The sequence below is a fragment of the Orcinus orca genome, chromosome 9 (genome assembly GCF_937001465.1).
Source record: "Orcinus orca chromosome 9, mOrcOrc1.1, whole genome shotgun sequence".
Lineage (NCBI taxonomy): Eukaryota > Metazoa > Chordata > Mammalia > Artiodactyla > Delphinidae > Orcinus > Orcinus orca.
Window position 1 is genome coordinate 87,344,029 of NC_064567.1, and position 16,078 is coordinate 87,360,106.

The 16,078-nt window shown below is 46.4% G+C and overlaps 2 protein-coding genes across 4 annotated transcripts in view; one reads left to right on the forward strand and one right to left on the reverse strand.

The window, feature by feature from the left end:
- Positions 1-16,078, reverse strand: part of LOC117203713 (uncharacterized) — a 1,186,790-nt gene that overhangs the window by 1,039,957 nt on the left and 130,755 nt on the right. The gene's annotated exons all lie outside the window — the stretch shown is intronic.
- The window catches only part of LHFPL3 (LHFPL tetraspan subfamily member 3), a 531,627-nt gene that overhangs the window by 474,023 nt on the left and 41,526 nt on the right, over positions 1-16,078 (forward strand). Inside the window, exon 3 of one of the 3 annotated variants that reach the window (XM_004263375.3) lies at positions 9,239-9,286. The exons of 1 other annotated variant lie outside the window; for it this stretch is intronic. In XM_004263375.3, the coding sequence (XP_004263423.1) occupies positions 9,239-9,255 (17 nt within the window). In that variant the 3' untranslated portion in view covers positions 9,256-9,286. The remainder of the gene's footprint in view (positions 1-9,238; positions 9,287-16,078) is intronic. One more of the 3 variants, XM_049714807.1, reaches the window with a different exon arrangement.

Consider the following 16,078-nt stretch of genomic DNA (forward strand, 5'->3'; position numbering starts at 1 on the left):
CATATCAAGGTGTTTGACAGATATTATTAGATGCTCAATAAGTGATTTTTTTTTTTTTTTTTTTTTTTTTTTTTTTTTGCGGTACACGGGCCTCTCACTGTTGTGACCTCTCCCGTTGCGGAGCACAGGCTCCGGACGCGCAGGCTCAGTGGCCATGGCTCACGGGCCCAGCCGCTCTGCGGCGTGTGGGATCTTCCCGGACCGGGGCACGAACCCGTGTCCCCTGCATCGGCAGGCGGACTCTCAACCACTGCGCCACCAGGGAAGCCCAATAAGTGATTCTTGAATGAATAAATGTTTAATGCTCTGCTAACTTGCTTTCAGACTTTACTTATACTGCTTTGCTTTGGAGAAGCAATGTAACCTTGCTAACCAGAAGGCTTTACTCTATTTAGACTTTTATGCAGAATTGCCCATTAGACTATCCCCTGTAGCCAGAACTTAAACTATGTGATCATTAATTTTATGATCAACTTCACTGGGCTAAGAGATGCCCAGATAGCTGGTAAGACATCATTTCTGGGTGTGTCTGTGAGGGTATTTCCAGAACAGAGTAGACTGAGTAAAAAAGATTACGCTCACCAGTGTGAGTGGGCATCATTCAATCTGTTGAGGGTCTGAATAGAACACAAAGTTGGAGGAAGGGTGAATTTGCTCTCTTGCTTGAGGTGGAACATCCGTCTCCTCCTGCCCCTCAGAAGTGCCATCAGCACTCCTGATTCTCAGCCTTCAGACTTAGACTGGGACTTACACCATCGGCTCCCCTGGTTCTCAGGCATTTGAACTTGGACTGAATTACACCACTGGGTTTCCTGGTTCTCCAGCCTGCAGATAGCTGACAGCAGGACTCCTCAGACTCCATAATTACATGAACCAATTCTTATCATCAGTTTCACCATCTGTGTATCTATCTCCCATTGGTTCTGCTTTTCTAGAGAACTCTGACTAATATAACCCATATAAAGACTTATGTACTTGACTTACATAAATTGTCCTTGATATTCTGTAATTAGGCAAGTCTCCTCAACCAGTTTAGCCATTCTTGGGAGCAGTGGTTCCCATCTAGAGGGATGGAGTAAGAAGACACATGAGAACCACCCGATGAGCTTTTTCACACTACAGAAGTTCCGCATGCAGCACATCTCCTGCCCCAACAAATCCTCATCCTATCTGGGTAGAGGAGGAATTGTCTAAGTTGATGCAAGTTTCCAGGTGTTTCTGATACATTTCCCCATACACTTCCACGGTCCACAACTCCAGACACCTACCTCCATTTAGAGAAAGTCAGTTCTATCTTTTCATTTAAATAAAGGCTGATCTTCTTAGAATCTCAATTAAATGATGAGGCTTTATGTGGCTGACTTGAACATAAAGACGCCCAGACTTCTACCTGTATTGCTTATTTTTCTTTAATAAACTTATTTATTTATGTATTTATTTTTGGCTGCGTTGGGTCTTCATTGCTGCGCTCGGGCTTTCTCTAGTTGCAGCATACGGGGGCTACTCTTCATTGTGGTGTGGTGGCTTCTCATTGCGGTGGTTTCTCTCGTTGCAGAGCACAGGCTTTAGGCTCATGGCCTTCAGTGTTGTGGCTCACAGGCTCTAAGCTCAGGCTCAGTAGTTGTGGCGCACGGGTTTGGTTGCTCCGTGGCATGTGGGATCTTCCTGGACCAGGGCTCGAACCCGTGTCCCCTGCATTGGCAGGCGGACTCTTAACCACTGAGCCACCAGGAAAGTCCCTGTATTGCTTATTAAATATATTAAATAATTATCCTTAGCATTTTACAGGTGGGTTTTGACTGAAGATGACTTACATACTTACATGTTTATGTTTCATTGTATCTTTTTCAGAATTAGACTTCTATAGCATAGTACACGGCTTACATTAAAGTTTTATTAGAGCATAATAAATGTAGAGCAGCACTGTCTCACAGAACAATGATGGAAATGCTCTCTGTCTGCTCTATCCAATACAGTGTCCTAGATACATGTGGCTTCTGAGCATTTGAAATGTAGCTAGTGAGACTGAGGAGCTAAAATTTTTTTTTTTTTTTTTTTTTGAGGTACGCAGGCCTCTCTCACTGTTGTGGCCTCTCCCGTTGCGGAGCACAGGCTCCGGACACGCAGGCTCAGCGGCCATAGCTCACGGGCCCAGCCGCTCCGCGGCATGTAGGATCTTCCCGGACCGGGGCACGAACCCGTGTCCCCTGCATCGGCAGGCAGACTCTCAACCACTGCGCCACCAGGGAAGACCAGGAACTAAATTTTTAACTGTATTTTATTTTAATTAACTTAAATTTAAATAGCCACGTGTGTCTAGAGGCTGCCGTATTGGAATGTACAAGTACAGTACAGTATAGAGAACATGCTTCCATTTTTTTTTTTAGCCAAAATAATATAGAACTAGGACCCGTCTCATTTTTTTAATCGCTTTCCATAAAATCCAAAGCAGAAAACAACAACAATGCTGTAAGAGACTCGAAGAAACTCTGCCATGCTTACATTTCCACTGGGGAATGAATTCTTAACAAAAAAGAAAATTCTGACCCAGGATAAATGAATGGAGAGAGGCAGGAAAGAGGCATTCCCAAGGAGAACTCCATGGCAAATTCCTAGTTGTCTGTGAGACACAGAGCAGAGAGAGACTGTCAAGGAGAGAGAAATCCCCCCTCAGAGGAAAATCTAAATGTGTTTTTAGCCACCTGTCACCCCAGAGGGAGGACAGGATGGCAATGGTAAATTGGTAAGATTGTAAAACAAGGAAGTTAACTACCGTACAAGTCCAGCTGAGGTGTTTAAGGTGCATTTTAACCGATGGAACTTCATTGCTGAAATCCAGATGGGGACTGATGCTACCTAGATGTCAGATTCGAAACCTGAATCGCCTTCACCTTAGAAAACTAGCATTTTCATTACAAACACCGTTCCACAAAAGCAGGATTGTGCTGAATTTTCATCTAAAGCAAATATTAGGTAAATCACAAAGTGACCCCAGATTCAGAAAGAGAGAGGGTGACGAGGCAACAGGAATACAGGACACACAGGCCCCATTGCAAAAATGTGAACTAAAAAATCCGTTCGGTACAAAAGAAGTAGCTACCAAAGGAGCGAAGATGGGAGGCATGTAAACTGAAGAAGTTCATTCATGGGCCAGACAAGAGAGCAGTAATGAATTCTGAGCTAGGACAGTACTTCTCAAATCAGATTTCAGGCACATATGCTTGCGGGGAGATGGGGTTCTTTGGGCTTAGTAAGGACATTTAGGTTTTGTTCTTTCATTTTTACCGATTATAAACAGAAAACTTGTCTTTTCTTCAGTGAGACTTCTCAATTGAAAATCATGTTCAAAGAATGAGACTTCAGCTGTCTTAAGTAAATGTTTCTCAAATGCTGGTTAAGAAAATTTACCATAGGTCTTAGAGGATTAATTTCCTTTAAAGGGGTCCATAGTTTCTTCAGATTTGGAGATCAGTGACCTAGAGGCAGACCACACACACCCCTTGATTTGTATCTTGTTGGAGGAGTTGAAGCAGTTTTCCAACTTTGCCTTTAGCTTGCTCATGAAAAGATTAGACCTTTCCAAACTCAGAGGGCAGGTTGGGCATACTGTTCCTATTATATTCCCTAATGGAGGTCCTTGCTTAGAAAACTGTGCCCTTCTATTGCAAATGGGAAGTGGTGTGATAGGTGGGGTGGTCCTGGACCACAAGTCAGGCGGTCTCCCTCTAACCCTGACTCTCCAACTGGCTGTCACTTGTCCTCTCTGAGCTTTTGTTTCCTCTCTGTAAAATGAAGCAAGGGACTGGATAATGAATTACCAAGGTCACATCCAGCCTAGATTTCTTTGACTATAACAGTAAATTGCAGCGCCATCTCCTATGTCTTCTCTGAAAGGCCTCTCAATTGAAAGTAGTTTTCACTAGGACTCTCTTTCGTTTCTGTTCTTTTCTTTGTTACCCTCCACCACGGAGCACCGAAGGGTCAGGAGGTGATGCATTTGAAGGAAAAAAAAAATCAGTCAACACTCAGCTTTACTCACTGAGTAAAGCTCAGCGTTCCATCTATTATCTGCTACCACCTAGGAAGTGGGAAATTAAACTATAGAACCCAGACTCCCAGGATTCAGTGCAAATCACCCAGATACAAAAGAAATCTCAGAGGGACATTTGGGCTGGTTTCTATAAAGTTTCCAATGAATGAGACAGCTGTTCACTCGAGTGTGAGTAAATCAAATGGGAACATAAAAGCTCTGTCTGTTTTTATGTTTTGAGGATCATAAATAAAATTACATAATGAGTGGACTCTCAGCCTGTTGGTTGATATTCCACTCTGAGAGTGACACATATGTCGTGAGGTCTCTGCACATTCAAAGGTGTCCCATATGAGCAGTGATGGTACAAGGCCTGTCTGTGTCTGTAGCAAAGAGAAAAGTGTGCTGGCCATGCATGTGCATGGAACCTCCAAGCCACTGCTGCCTTGTGGTAGAAGTAATGCTATTCCTTTTCTCTAAGGAGTCCTCTCCCACATTTATGGAAGGGTGCACATAGAGTATGCCCCATTGCCTCAGCAGTGGTTGGAATATCATACCTGTAGTCTGTGGGATAATTCTTAGGGTTCAGAGGGACCCAGAAGAGGTTTGCCTTGAGACCTCTGTAGCCAAGACACAGCAAAGAGCATCAAAATACTCTAAGATTACTCGGGCATCAGCCCCTCATCTAGCAATAGAACCCATTCTTTTGGCCTTTTTCCTGCATGAGCTGCCCACTGAAACTTAGCCTGACAGCTTCCACCTAGAAATGTCTGTCCTGCCTTGGGAGAGCATTGGGTCCTGGGACCTAGAGGAGAACTTAGAAGCTACTGCCATTGAACTGTTTACTAATATGCACCCCGTGCAGGATGATGATACCACATCTGTCTTCACTGCAGCAAGGGCCCCAGCTCTCCAGATGCGGTCCTGTGGCCTGATAGGATCACTGATCCCCCAGGATACGTGGCATTGCTTGTCCCATCAGCAAGAAAAATGTGACTGCCTCTGTCTCTTCTGTTAAAATAATGACCTTCTGGTCAGCATGGAATGAAAGCCCTCCAAGGCAAGAGAATGACTTAACTTGAAATGGTTCCCTCTGAAATCATCTTGTAGTTCCCATTCTAGTTAAAATTTGGCTAATTGCTTAATAATTCTGTTTAAATGTCTCCACTGCTGCAAATATTAAATCATTAGACCTACTTTTTCTGGTTGGAAACCACTTTGCTTTTCTTAGTGTCCTCTGCCTCTTTCTCCCGTTTGTAATTTTGCCAGAGCAACATTCTGTTGACGTAAATAACATCCATTCAAAGAGGTGTTGGACAGATCAAGGTGTCTCTCTTGTGTTCCAGAGCCCAGGCACTGTAGTCTACGTCCTTGAGGCAGTACCTGCGATTGGGAAAGATCTGAGAGTGTGTCTTTAAAACACCAGCATCCCTGCCAGACAAATGAAGCTGCAGTCACCAGCAGCCTTAACCTGCTCCTGCAGTAGACAGCCTGCTGCTACTGTGCTTGACAGGGTGAGAGGCTGCCCGAGAAAGAAGGACCCAGGCCCAGCCTTTAGGAGCCCACAGCCCAACTGGCAGCTGGAGTTACATCTACACAAAAGAATATCAGCCAGGTTAAAACTCTGCTCAAAGCAGAGGCCTTGTCAGAGCACAGCAGTCTGTGGTCGGGGACACGCGCGCGTGTGCGCGTGCGCCACACACACACACACACACACACACACACACACACACACACACACACACACACACACACACACACACACACACACACACACACACACACACACACACACACACACACACACACAGAGCTTGGTGGGAAAATGCACTTGGTGGGAAAATGCACTTCTGTGGAAGCCGAGAACCATCATGGGGTCTGTGCTCCAGGGGTGAGCGTGCTTCCTGCCCAGGCAGCCTATGACTCACCCTTTCTGGCAAAAGTTGGCTAAGCCAGGCTTCCTAACAGACCCTGGCATCTTCCTTGTCATTCTTCCCTTCTGCGTTTGACCAGCTGAAGACTTCCAGTGTTGCTTTTCATTTTTCATTCGAAATGATGCTTTTAGCACCCAACATTCCAACTTTAAAGGATCCCATTGCTTCATCCGAATGCTCACATCCCAGTGAGGGCCAACACAGTCCTCTGAGGAAGTGAGGAAGGGTGTGAGGGAACTCAGAGTGACAGAGGAGTCCTACAGCTTCCACCCTGGAAACTTTCTCAGACCAGTGATGAATAAGAAGTGACATAGTCAGGTAACAACCAGACTAGAGAAGTCAGGAGAGGGCAAAATGGGAAGTAGGAGATGCAAGGTGTCAGAGGGGAAGGAATGAGGTATCCCTGGGTCATTAATCTGGGTTTCATGGAATGCCACATGTTTTTATTTATTTTAATTTTTATTTTATATTGCAGTATAGTTGATTAAGAATGTTGTGTTATACTGCTGGTGGGAATGTATATTGATACAGCCACAATGGAGAACAGTATGGAGGTTCCTTAAAAAACTAAAAATAGAATTACCATATGACCCAGCAATCCCACTACTGGGTATATACCCTGAGAAAACCATAATTCAAAAAGTCATGTACCATTATGTTCATTGCAGCTCTGTTTACAATAGCCAGGACACGGAAGCAACCTAGGTGTCCATCGACAGATGAATGGATAAAGAAGATGTGGCACATATATACAATGGAATATTAGCCATAAAAAGAAATGAAATTAAGTTATTTGTAGTGAGGTGGGTGGACCTAGAGTCTGTCATACAGAGTGAAGTAAGTCAGAAAGAGAAAAACAAATACTGTATGCTAACACATATATATGGAATCTAAAAAAAAAAAAGAGGTTCTGAAGAGCCTAGGGCCAGGACAGGAATAAAGACGCAGACGTAGAGCATGGACTTAAGGACATGGGGAGGGGGAAGGGTAAGCTGGGACGAAGTGAAAGAGTGGCATGGACATATACACACTACCAAATGTAAAATAGATAGCTAGTGGGAAGCAGCCACATAGCACAGGGAGATCAGCTCGGTGCTTTGTGACCACCTAGAGGGGTGGGATAGGGAGGGTGGGAGGGAGACACAAGAGGGAGGAGATATGGGGATGTATGTATATGTATAGCTGATTCACTTTGTTATAAAGCAGAAAACACACCATTGTAAAGCAATTATACTCCAATAAAGATGTTAAAAAAAAGAATATTGTGTTAGTTTCAGGTACACAGCAAAGTGATTCAGTTATACATATACATGTATCTATTCTTTTTCAAGTTCTTTTCCCATTTAGGTTATTACAGAATATTGAGTAGAGTTCCCTATGCTATACAGTAAGTCCTTGTTGGTTAGCTCTTTTAAATATAGCAGTGTGTACATGTCAATCCCAAACTCCCAGTCTCTCCCTCCCCGCCACCCTTCCCCACTGGTAACCGTAAGTTCTTTCTCTAAATCTGTGAGTCTATTTCTGTTTTGTAAATAAGTTCATTTGTATCATTTTTTTTAGATTCTGCATATAAGCGATATCATAAGATATTTGTCTTTCTCTGTCTGACTTACTTCACTTAGTATGATAATCTCCAGTTCCCTCTATGTTGCTGCAAATGGCATTTTTTGGTTCTTTTTATGGCTGAATAATATTCCATTGTGTATATGTGCCACATCTTCTTTATCCATTCATCTATCAGTGAACATTTAGTTGCTTCCATGTCTTGGCTATTATAAACAGCGCTGCTATGAACATTGTGGTACATGACTCTTTTTGAATTATGGTTTTCTCAGGGTATATGCCCAGTAGTGGGATTGCTGGGTCATATGGTAGCTCTATTTTTAGTTTTTTAAGGCACCTCCATATTGTTCTCCATAGTGGTTGTATCAATTTACACTCCCACCAACAGTGCAAGAGGGTTCCCTTTTCTCTACACCCTCTCCAGCGTTTATTGTTTGTAGACTTTTTAATGATGGCCATTCTGACCAGTGTGAGATGATACCTCATGGTAGTTTTGATTTGCATTTCTCCAATAATTAGCGATGTTGAGCATCTTTTCATGTGCCTCTTGGCCATCTGCCACATGTTTTTAAATAAGACCTGTCTCCGTGTGCAGATGCACCAGTAGGAGATGGAAGTGGGGGAGAGGATTCACTCTGGGGGCAAGTAAAGCACTAGCAGGGCACTGGTTCTGGCCACCCAGGGACTCAGAGTGTAATCAGCAAAGGCAGACTCAGCCCAGGTTATCCTCAGAGCGCTTTACTTGCAGGTTCCTTTCAGGTTAAGGTCATATTTTCCTTGACCACCGTATCCTGCCAAGTGAAGTCAAAGCTGACAGAATGGTTCTGGGAAAGAATAGAGGAGTCTGTCCTTCTGTATGACTTGGTACTCATGACCCAGAATCCTTGCGCTGGCACCTTTTAGCAATTCGCTTACTGTGTGAGGCACTGGGCAGAAGCAAGTTAGAACATGTTAGATGCCATCAGTCCAAAGGTTAACACCTGATGATGTGTACACAGCCTGGAATTGTCCAACACGAACCAGGCCTCAGGGTTCTAATCGATCTGTGTGTGTGCCATTGATTTTTATTTATCTTTCTTAAAAAGCTACTCTGAATTGCTTTGGAATTTGAAATGACACCCTCAAAGAATTATAACAACACAGAAACTATTGCTCAACCCGTGCGTTTCTAACTTTGTCTGTTTTTCTCCTGAATGTTTGATTTCTTCAGTTGTTTTTCTTATTGAGCATCTAAATTTCTCACCAAGTCCTTAGCTTTCTGTAAACTTTTGATCGTCTACTCTGGGTGGTATTGCCTGAGGAAGCTAAAGATCAAAATAACAACAGTGATAACCAATACTTAGATGATACTTAGTCTTGAATAGGACTGTTCAAGTATTTTACATGTATTAATTTATTCCACCCTCACCACAGTCTTATGAGGTAAGTGGTACTATTAGACCCATTTTACGGATGAGGAAACTGAGGCATAGAAAGGTAAGACACTTACACAGAGTCACACAGCTACAAGTGGCAGAACCAATATATGAAACCAGGGTCTGGCTCTCAGAACTGTGCTTCTCACCACTATGAATTGTCACACGTATTGCTCTTCACACTAGGAATCGGATGGCCAGGAATGACACCGTTATTATTAACCTTTAAAGATAAAGTGCAAGCTCTTAATTTATTGTACCTTTAACTATTCTGTTTTTCCCTCCTAAACTCTCAGATGATGGAAATGCTTAAAGCACACTAAGGTAGTGTGAGACCACGCCATGTAAGTGTGAGCATGGCTCCGCTGGGCCCGACTGTGTTTTGTGCGCTTCCGCCTACCATCCCCGCATGTGTCCTCCGCTGTTCTGATTCCCGCTTTCGCCGCTTGCCCCTGGGGCCGCATGAACCGTCGCTCTTAAGCCGTAGAGCTTATGTCTTTGTTCCTGATTTTGTACTTGTATTTCTCTCTCCCACAATCCCTAGAGAACTTGCCGCTGTCTGCCTGACACCTCCCCGGGAAGGAGCGGGGGACACCCGGGGAATGCGTTTTGTTATTGTTCTCTGACAGTGAGCCCTCATATTGTCGGATTTTAGGATTCTCGGCTAGTGTCCACGTTCTCACAGCAACGTTCTACTCCACAGAGCAGAAACGTGTGTCGGCCCCTCATGCAGGCTGTGGCACCCATTGCATCTTTGCTGTGCAGTGTTCTTCTGGGACCACCAGCCTAAACGGATTATTGCTCTGTGAGCCTTTGCAGAGTGAATGCTCTGTGAGAATAAATACCATGCAACAGGGCTAAAATGAGCCATGGAGAAAAGTGGTCATCTTCTCATTTGTTTATTGTTTTCTCTGTACCTGTGTATATGATGGACACATATACATATATTGAACAAACCTGTGATTATCAGTGAGAAAGAATAATGGTTCCTAAGCCAAATATGGGTTATATTGACCCTTCATTGTACACACACACACACACACACACACACACACACACACACACAAATTCAATATGTGATAAACTAGATTTACAGAGTAACAAATTGGGGAGGAGGAATTTGTGCCTGACAAAAAGTATCCTGTCTTACTGTACAGCTTTCCCCACCTGACCGTGATTTCAGGGTTGGAACTTCCTCTTGTCCTCAGTCTCCCAGAAGTTTCCAGTGCATGTCGAAAGGGAGTGAGGAGGAAACTTTCCAAGTTAGTTGTCAGAGATGACAAGAATTTAAAAGTGCAGGGGCTCTCTCGTGAGATGTGACGGAGCACTTAGTCCCCTGCAGTGTTGGGACTCGAGCCCGTCGTTTAGACATACACAGGATGCTGGAGCTTACGGGTCCTTAGAGATGGATTCTTCACTCCAAACCCCTTAATTCACAGATGACTGAGGCCTCCAGGGGGAAAGTAACTTGCCCAAATGGGGCAGAGCCTGGATTATAACTCAGTTCTCTTTCCATCAAAGCATCTTACCGTTGTGCTGCCCCAGCTCATTTTTGTCTGGGAGAGAACCATGTACACAACCAGGAAGTGAATGAAAGTGAAGGAGTCTCCCTCCCAAGAAGGGACCCCGGTTCCCATTCCTGGCTCTGCCACTACATATCTGCATGAACTTGGGAAAGTTACTCTGCCCTTCTGGACCTTGGGCTCCTCATCTGTAAAACGACTTTGACAACAGCTAATTTCAAAAAGTACATGACGCTCAGTTTGCTCCTAACCTCGGGCTGTTTTCATGCAGGTTCCTCCCAGCAGTATTCATTTCTAACCATAGGATTATGGAAAAAGTTAGTCAGGCTGTGTAAATGGGGACAGCCTACAGGAGCAAGAGCTCTGTGAGTCTCTGTTATTAACTGAGGAAGGACAAGGGCAGGACGGAAAGGTGCAGGTGAGAGACAAGTAGCCTGCCCCCCTTACACGGACCTGCCACACGGAGGTGGACATGGCCGACTCCAGGTGTGATCATCTCAGATAAGCTGATTTCTGCAGTCTGAGGTTATCTGGCTGATATCCACTTTTCTCCTTTCCAAGACACCACTGATTAGAGCTCTGGAGCTTAGGGAGACTCAGTAGGTGAGCTAAGTCACATTTTCTCCTTTCGATGCATTGCTCCCTGAGCTAACAGGGCCAGGGAAGTCAGTGAGGCAGTCCGAGAATAATTTGAAAGCCAATTAAGGCAAGAGTAGAGACCCACACGTGCTAGTTTGCAGCAGAGTTTTGAGATACACTCCTTGTTTACGTAAAATTATAGAAATACAGAGATTAACCGAAGGTGCAATGTCATTTTAACAGAGCTTTCTTTTTCCATGGTAAATCCATGGCATGTTCATAATCAATCTTTTTTATAAAGCAAAGAATCATCACTGATTTAATCTTTGGCCCCTTTTGTTGTCCACAGATCAAGTTTGGCTTAACATGCACCTTTTTCCAAGATAGCCCATCAGGTCTGCAGCCATCTCCCCTGGGTCTGGTGGGAAGAGCAGGACAGGGAGGGGGAATGAATACAGAGGTGGATAAGCTCCCTGTGTGTGTCTTAGGTTCTAACGCTGCTGGACAAAATGGAGAGCTGCAAAGAGCTGCGACCTTGGAAAATATTACTGGGACAGAATCTCAGCTTCAGGATTTTGGTGGAATAAGGGCTTTGCAGGCAGCAGCAAATCTGGCTGGAGGGGTTGTGCTAGAGGACTCTTAAAGCTGCATTTGCGTGGCACTTAACATAAAATTGAACAATGCCAATCGACCATGTCATTGGGAGGGAGCAGCTGTTGGAAATTAAGGCCCCTTCTTGGCAACCATCATTGCCCTGGTGTTACCATTCCTTCTCCCATGGTGACTGTTGTGCCGTATGAAGAGGAAAATGACATCCTTGGGCAGCCACACAAGACCAGTTGTCATGCTGAGGATGCTGGACAGGCAGGCAGAGGTCATGAGCCCCTCACCTTACTTTTCCCTTTGCCGGAGATCCCTGGGGTCGTGGGAAGACGCGCTTTTCCGGCTTCTCCCAGGTCCTTCCTGGCCCCTTCCTAGGGTAATAATTGTCCTGCTGAGACCTCTAGTGGCCATACTGGTCACTACAGGCGTCTGAGGCAGGAGGGGAGGAAGTCAGACACTGTGGGCTGCCCCAAAACACAGCCAAGCATGTCCTAGGTGGTCTGAGGAGGCCTCAGCCTGAAATACTTTCTAGATGGAGGAAAGGGTGTATCAGAGGCCTGAGGCCCCTGAAATAGCAGCCTGGAGGCCTAGTGGTCTGTCGCCATGGGAACATGCCCAGCTGGCCAGTTAGTCATGGTGAGGAGGACTCTACCTCCTGTTATACCAGCTTAGTTCTGGGATCTGCTGGATCCTTCCTGACTTGCCCTAAGATATACCTGTAACCCCATTGTTACCTGAAACCAAACTGAGCTCCCTCGAGTCTGAAGAGCCCGCCACCAGAAGCCTGGTTATCTGACAGACGCGCGTGTACCAACCCACATTTGCCCCCAGGAGTCCTGTGTAGACTCGCCTGGCTTGAGGGCCAGGTGGCTCTGCACTGCTTCCCCAGACGTTCACCTCCTGGAGGGACAGAACACCAGCCCACCACTGCCACCACCACCCACACTCTGATCGTCGGGGCTTCCCGAGAACAGTTAAGTAGGGTGCACCTGACGGACACAAGGCTGGGTTGTTTTCATTGTTCTAACCCAGTGGTTTTCAAGGTGTGGTCCCCAGACCAGCAGCCTCAGCATCACCCAGGGACTTGTTAGAAACGCAGATGCTCAGGCCCCGCCCCAGACCTACTGAATCAGAAATTCTGCAAGTGGGACCCAGCCACCTGTGTTTCTCAGGCTTCCAGGCAACGGCGAGGCTCGCCCTAGTTTGAGGCCCCCTGCTCCAAGCATTAATTCAGAGATGTCAGTTATACGTGATGACAGACTCTTAGCTTATTTAAATGTGGGTGCTGACCCCTTACCCACAGAGATTTAGGAGTTCTGCAGTGAGGATGCAGAAATCTGATTCTTAAATCATCATTCCATGTAATTCTGATGCAAGAGATCCACAGACCACTGTTTTGAAAAAGTCTTTTTTTAAAAGAACAGGGCCGGGCTTCCCTGGTGGCGCAGTGCTTGAGAGTCCGCCTGCCTGTGCAGGGGACACGGGTTCGTGCCCCGGTTCCAGGAAGATCCCACATGCCGCGGAGCGGCTGGACCCGTGAGCCATGGCTGCTGAGCCTGCGCGTCCAGAGCCTGTGCTCCGCAACGGGAGAGGCCGCAACAGCGAGAGTCCCGCGTACCGCAAAAAAAAAAAAAAAAAAAGAACAGGGCCATCTTCACCACAACAGTTTTGCTTCCTCTCTTGAATTAGCAATAAATATTGTTCTTATATCTCACTGGTCACGAGAGAGACGTCGGTAAACATATCAGATACTCCAGGTCTTTGAAGCAGGTCATATTTTCCCTCAGCAAATGAGGTTTTGCTGCTGCTGTGAGGAAAACCTCAGTAGAGCCCATATCACAATCCAAAAGTGAAATCTTCCTCTGGAAAGAGATGATAATTCCTGAGAGAACAGAAAGAGCAGGAGACCTGTAGCTTCTTTGAGTCTGGATCTCTGGGTGGTATGTCAGGCTCGACTGAGAAGCTGTGTGTCCATCAGATAGAAAGTTGCCCTTTATTCTCCCTTCTCGAACAATTCGAGATTTAGTGCTACTTTCTCAGCAAGACATTGGTTTATTGTAATACTGCTAGGAGGAAGGGGTTTTCAAGACTTGAGGTTATGAGTACACTTGGCTTATACAGCCTCTGCATTGATCACCCTGGAAAAATAGAGTTCACTTTTTGTGAAGATTCTTATGAATGAAAAGTCCCAGCTCTTCTCAACACAGCTCTGGGCCCTACTGGGAGCTCCAGCGGGGATTTGCCCTCTTTCTTCTTCTGTCCCATGTAACACTCCCATTTGAACACCTCTTTCAGTTCTCTCCGGAGCACTGCACCTTCATGGGGCACTAATTCGTTGGGCTGTGCTCTGGGAAGACACGTAAGCAGAGTCACGTTTTTCAAGGATCTGATGGGAGCGGAGCAGACATGATGCTGGCGCTCCTTGTCGCCCTAGGATTCTCAGTCCTCGTCCAGGCGCCTGTGTGCACGGGTATTGTCTGCTTGGGGGCAGCAGCTTTACCAGGTCAAGACTCTAGTCTTTAAAATCATGTGGGCAGAGCAGGCAAAATGCTGGCTCCCTTCTTTCCTCCCTTCCTCCCTTTGTTCGTTGCCACCTTCCTTCCATCTTCTGCCCCTCACCCATTTTCCCACGCTCCCTTTCCCATGTTTTCCTCTGCTTCTGTGAATTTCTCCAGCTTTTCCTCCCCTCTTCTCTCATCTCGCCGGGCCTCCCACAGTCCTGAAAAGCAGCCCCCACCCCACCCCGTGAACTCCAAGAGCCTCACCAGCGCTAACTGCGGAGGCTACAGGCATCCTGCCGGGCAGGGAATGTTGCCTTCATCTACTGGAAAGCATAATTAAAAGACAGATCTCACATCTCCCCTCGCTCAGACAGCGGGAGATGCAAGGAAGGGAAGAGCAGCAAAGGAAAATCCAAAAAGAAGCCACAGTGTCGAATTTTAAACTCTGTGTCTGGAGGAAGTGCAGCCCACACTGTCCACAGCACTGGGGGTCGGGTCAAAGCATCAGGCTTAAATTCCTGAGTCAGCAGGAAAGAGAAGAGGAGGAAGAAAATAGGGCAATGTTGAAAATAGGGCAGTAGTGAAGGGAGGAGATGGCTTTTGTCCAGAGCATAAATCCCCTCTTCCCAGGGATGTTCCTGGGTCAGGAAGGACTCCCTTTGGGAGTTGGGAATGGGCGGGGCCGGCCTTGCTGGTAGACGGCACTGATTTTCCTCTCGCTTCCTTGTTATTTGTTCCTGCACCCAGGGCACCATGAGTGCACGACCAGTGTAGTCCACAGGGTCCCAAGCTCAGAAGGGCCCCGTGCTTGGGGGTTAATGCTCTGCAGCCCCGGTCTTGAAACTGTGTTTTGTCAGTGACTCTGACGGGGCGATGGCACGTTGGAGCATGTAGGGGGTGGGGAGGCTTGGAGACTGGTCATGGTGCCCTGCATCCTGCTGCCTCCCCCTCCCCCTTTCCCCTCCCTACCCCGCCCTGTCCCCACCTCCCTGGGGATGGGTTCTCAGCCCAGTTGTCTGCGCCCTGGAACCTGGGCCCTGCTCAGCCTCCCCTCCTTGTGCTCCAGGAAGGGCCCGGGTGCAGGTGGGGAAGGTCATGACTGGGTACACCTGTCCTGCAGCATCTTGGGGCCGGGCACAGCAGTGGCCTTCCCACCCAGGACTAGCAGGTCTGCAACGTGTCTGGTGGGCAGCAGGTAGGAGGTCGCAACTCAAGGAGGGAAGAACCTCTTGCCCACCCCTGATCCATTTACCTAGTACAGAGGTTGCAGTACCTGGGGTCACCCATCTGCCGTGGGCTGGGGATACCACCCATATATCTCCTCATGGGAAGGAGAGATCCCCCAAGGCCTGCCCCAAGCCAGGGAACAGTGTGTCGGTCCATCAGCCGGTGGAAGGGGGAATACCAACAGCCGTCAGACCTGAGAGGGCACACAGGGCAGGGCTCCTGGGCGCCTGTGAGGCTCTGAAGTATCCCTGAGCCAGAGGCGCACCCCCAGCCACTCTTTCGAGCCCACTCTGTGCCTGGGGGACACTCTCTTCTTCCCAGTCTTCCTGAATCTGTGTTTGTTTTTGCTGGCCAGCTCAAGGCATCCTCCGGGGGCAAAATACATTTGTGTGATTTCAATGATTGCACAAACGAGTTAAATGCTCTTAACATTTGCACTTAAAACTGGCATTGCATGATGTAAAAATGCATGGTAAATTCATGCTAACCATTTAAATTTTTATTTACTTAGAATGACATTAAATAGGAAATAAGAAACACCATAACTGGTGGTAGTTGCACAACAATGGGAGTGTATTTAATACCACTGAACTGTACGCTTAAGATGTACATGTAATGTGTAAATGTAAAAAAGTCTAAGTGGCGAGTTTTATGTTATGTGTATGTTACTACAGTAAGAAAAAAGAAAAAAGAATGAAAACAA